We start from the raw sequence: 7,379 nt of genomic DNA on the forward strand, positions 1-7,379 counted from the left end.
CAGTTAATAATCTGCTCTTATTTTTCAGCAAATTTTGTGCTTTCAATTTATTTCATTTGTTTTTTTTATTATATGTAATCATTAATTAAATTCTTCCACCTGTTTTTTTTCAAGCATTTGTCTAATATTTTACAATATTGCACACAGTATCTTCCAAATTATACTAAACTAATAATCAAGGAGTTAATGAAAGGGGACTCTTAGCATTTTAACAAGGTTTGATTTAAAAAGTATCAGTATTTAAATATTAAATTTTCACTTATCTTTAGCAAATTTGATTATAGCCTTACCGATGTTGTGTATACAAAGATGTGTTAATAGAAGTTGGATTTTATTCAGTTTAGAATTAGTGTAGATTAGGAATTTTTAATCTTTAGATTGGGCATGGAGAAAAATTTGGCAATAAAATTCTTCACACAGCCATTTTGTTTCAGATTTCTTATTTGATTTTTCAAGAATAGTTAATTGAAAAGAATTATGTTTCATTAAATAACATTTTGCTAATTGATTTTTTTTCTCTTATTCTCATTAATTATCATATCTTTTTATCATTTATTTTTGTCTTACAGGATCATTTTAAAATTATCTTCAGGGAAATTGATTAAAATGAAAAATGTTTAAAAGGTTGATAAATTTAACAAAGTTTCAAAAAGTAAAAATTAAACTAAGTCAGAAAATAGCATATATTAAATTTTGGCAAGATTGCTAAGATAAATTTTATTACTTTTTTAATAGTTTCAATAAATTATTAATATATTTTAAATAAAATGATTTAGATTAAATGAATTGTTTTTGATAAACGATTTGTGCATAACCAGAAATTTGATATTAATAGCATTAAAACGTTTTTTTAAGAGGAAAATTCTTTCATCTCTAGGTAATGAATTTGGGCATCCAGAGTGGCTTGATTTTCCCCGTGTAGGCAACAATGAAAGTTACAAATATGCAAGAAGACAGTGGCATTTAGTTGATGATGAACTCTTGCGGTATAAATATTTGAACAACTTTGATAGAGCAATGAATGAAGCAGAAGATAGATATCACTGGTTATCAGCTGCTCCTGTAAGTATCAGTTTCTTTTTCATTTGTGAAACTCACAATTCTGATATATTGTAAAATATGCTTTGTTTTAATTAGTTAAAGAATACAATTGAAATAAGATATGATGCGAATTTCAATTGAAAGATTTGAATGTGGTTAGGAAGATACTAATAATGAAAGTTATTCTCTGAAAGAGAATGATGTGAACATTTAATTAATTCAGGGATTCAAATGCTTCATAATTAGTTTCATAATCGAATCTTGTGTTATTTACATTAAATATTGGATTGAGTAGTAATTCATAAAGCCTGTTTCCAAATTTAAAATTGCATTAAGAAATGAAGTGCATTGACAGAATATTTAATATTATTTCAAAAAGAAAGTCGTGTTCAACAAGATACTGTACTTTAATTTTTGTAAATTCAGGTCATTAAAGTGCAAAACTGAGTATAGCCATTTGCTTTCTACATTTCATTCAAATGTTAAAACTGTTGAAGCTACTTGCAAAATTTGTGCTATGTATGGAGCAATGCCTCAAAGTATTGCCAATTACTGGTTCTCCTCACCTTATATACTTCCAAAGAAAGGGGGGGGGGGAGGGAGGAAGCAATTGAATTAACTTTTAAAAAAGAAATTTTTTTATCAAAATGAAAAATATGCATGAATTATTATACAACTCAAAGTAATACATATATATATCCCATTCTTTTTATTAAGAAATTTTCAACATTTTCCCCTTTAACTCAATCTAATCAAAATGTTTGCTGAATTCACCCTATAAAAAAATTATTGCCTAGAAATATGTACACCTCTCAGGCTTACATTATACAAATGATGTACATGATGGACACTGATGATTGCTACTTTTATAGTCAGTTTTGCTTAATCTGTCTTACACCTATTAAACCAGTGCAATTATCTCTTGGTTAACTTCTAAATTACAGTTAATTTTTTCACCTGAAAAGATTAACTGCAATTTAGAACTTTCTTAAAAGGGTGAAACAGAAAGTTGAAAAGATTTGTCCTGAAGTTTTGAAGAAAAAAAATGTTAAAACACTGGCCAATAAATATTTTTATATCGTATTAAAATTTAAAAAATTAGTTTTATAGCTACATCAATTTTGTTACCATATTATTTTTCTGTTATTTCCAATTAATTATTTAAAGTTACTGCAAATTAAATTATTAAAACTGTTTCATCTATATAATCACATCATTTGCGTGCTTTTGTCAATGTTGTTTTCTCCAGACATTTTTAGCAAGCATAATATGTGTGTGCATCATGTTGTAATTCAACTTTAAACTCTGTCTTTTAAAATTATTTCAGTGTCTTTTTGTCTTGTCTTTTAGCGCTTTTAACTATTTCTTTTTTAGTTTGAGTTCATTGAATAAGATTTTATTTAACCTTAGTTTTCCTCTTTTTACTGAATTATATATTGTATGACATCAGGTTCTAAGTCCATACTTTAAAAAATATATGAACAAATATTTCCTTTTCGCTAAAGATGTTTTTTCTATCTATCTATCTATTTACCATTTTTGCCATATCAGGCTCAAAACTTAAGTATTGGATTTTAAATATTTTATTATGTATCATAGAAAATTTGAATAACAAGGTTCTATGAATAGAATTGATGTGAATATGAATCATAAAAATGCTCAAATATTTCTTTAAAAAAAATCAAAAGTATTTTCTTAATATGTTTATTTATGCATATGTCAACAGTTTTCAATAAAAATGTTTCATTTTACTCTAAGAATATTAATTACTAGTACATCATCTGAATTCTTGATTGTTAGAATACTCGTTTTAAGTACTTTATATTTAGATATCTATATGTGTTTATATATTAAACATTAAATTATAGGTCTATAATCTGACACTAGAAAACTCTTAGGTTGCCTTTCCTTGATATTGTTAATTGCTTATAAAGTATGTATTCTCACTGTTTCTCCAAAAGCCAAATATATATTATTAGCTCAAGGCAATATTTATATGTATATATTTGTTATTTGAAATTTTTAAGATATTCAATATAATTAATTATTAATCTGCACTTTTTAGACTATGTTGCCTGCACATCTAATTGGAATTCTTTTGTTTGGTGCTTTTAGGACTGGTAAAAATGATTTTTGTGGGATATCAAGGTGTTCCATAGAAATGTGGTTGATACACCAACGTGGTGTCATGGGAGGGCATAGTATTAAAGGGTTGAATATAAAAATTGTAAAACATAAAAGTATTTGTGTCTTACTTATTTTTATTTATATATAGAACATATAAACATTGGCACAACTGTGGATACGGCAGTTATTAAGAAAAACCCTGCATCTTCATATCAATAATGGAAGAAAATTACCAAATGAAATTAATTTGAATATGGTTGATTTTTATAATAATAGTATATATTTTAAAATGAAAAATTATAAAATTTTATCAAAATAGACAAAGATGTACAGCAATTGGTGTCACTGAAAAAATAAAATGAATTTTAAAATAATGTAAAAATTATTATGGATATTTTTTTAGAAGTTCTGATTAATAATTAAACAAAAGGTTACAAATTTGCTTTATTAAAATCTCAAGAAAATCACATTAAGATGCACATTCTCATTTTCTAAAGTATTTCTGTGTGAAATTTATTAGTACTATTTCTATATTGCAGGCACATGTCAGCTGGAAACATGAAGATGACAAAGTAATTGCTTTTGAAAGAGCTGGACTTGTATTTGTCTTTAATTTTCATCCCACTAAGAGTTTTCCAGATTACAGAGTTGGTGTTAATATACCTGGAAAGTATCCTTTAATTCTTATCTGTTTAGAAAAATATACAGAGCTTGATTACCTAAATGAATTTGAGTAAAGGTATTTTAATATATGTTCTTTTGTATTTAGCTTTTAAAAGTACTTCAGAAATTGATGCCCAAATATATAAATTATCGAAAATGAATAAATAAAAAAAAAGTAATCTTGTTTTGAATTTTATTTCACCTGAGTCCTTAATTTTGTGCGACTTATATTACCTCTCATGCTCTTTAATTTATCTCCACGCTCCTCAATATATAAATTTTGTCTTGTTAAATTCTAGATAATAAATAAAGAAAAAAAAATTTTCACATAAAATATCAACATTTTTTAAATATGCTATTAATTCAAATAATGCTAAAGTTTTGCTTCCTTTTCTTGCTTGTTCCATTCCTTAAAATTACATTGCATTATAATTACCACATGAGTGTTATGCGGACATGCTTAATTATAAGCAAAATTAGTGGACTGTATTTTCTTGAAATAGTTGTATTGCGAATGTGTTACAGTGTTCTAGTCTACTCCACTGCTGTTGCTGAGAGCTTCACAAAAAAGGCGACCATTGACAAACCATCCTTATCGCTGAAGGAATTAAGAAATTTTAGCTTACTTGGATGAAGAATTGAAAATCCTCTTTTTAGAGCAGGCATCTCTGATGTGATCTTTTGGAGATCGTCAACAGAATGATTGGCTGCTTCTGCTTCCGACAATTCGGTGTCAGAAGTGTTCTTGTAGTAATCGTTTTTTAAAGTTTCAAATTTATCTTGCAGCTTTAGCACAATATCCAGTTCAGCCTTTAATTCAAGCATTGCAAGTTCTTGAATACTTTTATCCAGGAACACATTTTCAAGTTATTTTTTATTACCTGTCCTTTTATGTTACCGCATCTGTTATTCAGCGTTGTGTCCATTGCATCATCACACATGATGATTCATTTTGCGAGAAAATACACAAGAACTATATATCCACAAGGCGAAGATTGTTTTTCCAGTCGCAACGGACCATTTGGTGTGCAGGAATGCTTAATTATAAACAAAATTAGCGGACTGTATTTTATTGAAATAGTTTTATTGAGAATGCATTACAGTGTTTTAGTCTACTACACTCCTGTTACCGAGAGCGTCACAAAAAAAGACGTACCAATTGGCAGAGAGTTCTGTTGCCAAGGCGAATAAGACACACACTATGGAACAAGAATTATTTTTGCATTTCCTTGTATATTGAATATAAAATATAGGCAAAGTTTTCAACTGAATTTTAACTAATGCTGAAATATGTATTTATTTTATTTGGAATTGAATTTTCTTTGTTTATGTCATTTAAACAGTTTGTTTCCATGTACATTTGTTGCCTGATGGGAGGGAATCAATCTCTCAAGAAAACCCCCACTAACCCGAGGTCATGCATGATTCAAGGACATCATAATTGGCGAGCGCACCAAGCAGGTGGCAAAACCTCCTAGTCATATTAAAAAAATAAATAAATAAGTAAATAAATAAATCAGCATTGAGATGCTATTTGCTTAAATTTCTTGCCTAAATTCTCATTATTTTGAAATAACTTCATGACTATTTGACTTGATCCCATGACATCCATTTTTTTATACTTGACAAAAAATAGACTTTCATGAAAATTAACATTACTCACACTGGAAATTTAAGGATTAGAATGAGGACAGATTTCTTTTTACTTTTCAGTTGTATTTAAAAGTTATTAAAATGTTGCTGCTATGATGTATTGTCAACCAGGATCATATTTAAGGTGAGTTTGCTTTGAAAATAATTTCTTTTCCATCTGGGATATCCCAAATCCTGGAAAGTTTTAGTTTTATGTGTCCCATTAAATTCCTCAATTAAAAACTATAGATATAAAATAGTGCTTGATAGTGATGCAGAAGAATTTGGTGGCCACAAAAGATTGGATCACAATACTGAATTTTTCACATTTCCAGAGTCATATTGTGGAAGAGAGAATTCAATGCATGTGAGTATCAATTTGTTATATTTTATAGAAAAAGAGCATGCTTTTAGTAAAACACACACACAAAGCCTTTTTTCTGTGACATGAAATACTAAATTGCAATATTTGATGTTATTTTTAATTCATTATATAGTTGAAAAGGCTTTCTGTCCTTTTAAGCACAGTTTATATTTCACAGAAACTTTCAATATCAGTTTTACTCATTTACATGCTTTCCTTTATATATATATCGGATCCTTTATAAATTTTTTAATCTACAGTTCATACATTTAAAAAAAAAAAAGTAGAATTTTCAATGTTATTTATTCATTTAATTATAATTTGTATTCTTTAAACGATCCACAATCTTAACTAACATTGAAATAAAATAATTCTATTTTGATCATTTACTTATCCTTAAATGTGTCTTATAAGCTAACATTGCAATTTCAAACATGATGCTAAGAATGGTCATGCACGCATAATTCTAAAGAAAGTTCTAGATCTGATGACTTAAATTGGAGTAAAGAAGTATATATAGGAGATTTGTTAAAATGCAGTTAAAACAGAATTTGCTATGCAAAGCATGTTTTCAAAACAAATGAAGGAAAAAAATTTTTTTTTTCTTTCTTTTTGCTCATAATTTTCAAACTAATCTTAAACAGTGGAGTATGCATTTCCAGTTAGAAAAAGTTCTGTCAGTTAAACAACATAAATAATCCATAAGATCAATAAATGTCCTTCTGAAAAAAAATCAGAATTTTACATACTCTTCTGATTTTATTAATGCATCAATATTATTTTGGATAAAAAGTATCTTCTGCAAACAAAATTGACCAAACTACAGATCATTATTATTTTAGAAGACCTGTCAATCACTCTCTGTTATTTCCTCAAGATGAACATCAGTCAATCTAAATTAATAAAACTTGTAGCCTTATAAATCCCTCGGTTAAAGTCGGAGGAAAGTAGAATTTTTGATTATATATAATATAAACTTTGTCAGGATTATTTTACTAAATGTTGCCAAGGAATTGAAAAAATTTTACTTTGGATTAACAAATGGATGCTGAGAAAAATAATTCTTTGTCACTTGAAACATTTTTTCTTATTGGAAGTGTATGTCTATTACTAAAGATTTAGAAATAGAATGGCTATGATTAGAATTGACATTACTTTGATTTATTCTAAGCATACTTTCCATTTCAGATATATATTCCTTCAAGAGTTGCTGCTGTTTATGCTCTAGCTGACTGAGTTTGTTATTAAACTACTTGGAAGTACAAAAAGGATGCCATATTTTCCAAATCTAAGATGTTTAAAGAACAGATTTAGTTTTTGTTAGAACTTTTAAACCACGGGTTTTGTATTTGAAAATTTTACATACATATAGAAGATTTGTGCCATTGAATAATTGTAGATATATTTTATATTTAGATTTATATTTTTTTCTGATTTTTTTTTGTACTATTTCAATAAATTGAGATGTCACATGAAATCTTTTTGATACAAAATTTGTGATGTTTGAATTATAACAAATTCCAAAATGAAGTATTTTCTTTTCAACTCATAT

General features: G+C 27.2%; 1 protein-coding gene across 1 annotated transcript in view; it reads left to right on the top strand.

Annotated features, from left to right (window-relative positions):
• The window catches only part of LOC129988680 (1,4-alpha-glucan-branching enzyme-like), a 33,009-nt gene extending 25,705 nt beyond the window's left edge, over positions 1–7,304 (top strand). Inside the window, exons 12-15 of the mRNA XM_056096953.1 lie at positions 878–1,062; positions 3,708–3,838; positions 5,713–5,830; positions 7,016–7,304. Of these exons, the coding sequence (XP_055952928.1) occupies positions 878–1,062; positions 3,708–3,838; positions 5,713–5,830; positions 7,016–7,063 (482 nt within the window). The 3' untranslated portion in view covers positions 7,064–7,304. The remainder of the gene's footprint in view (positions 1–877; positions 1,063–3,707; positions 3,839–5,712; positions 5,831–7,015) is intronic.
• Positions 7,305–7,379: the final 75 nt, after the last annotated feature.

The sequence above is a fragment of the Argiope bruennichi genome, chromosome 10 (assembly GCF_947563725.1).
Source record: "Argiope bruennichi chromosome 10, qqArgBrue1.1, whole genome shotgun sequence".
In the NCBI taxonomy this organism is placed as follows: Eukaryota; Metazoa; Arthropoda; class Arachnida; order Araneae; family Araneidae; genus Argiope; species Argiope bruennichi.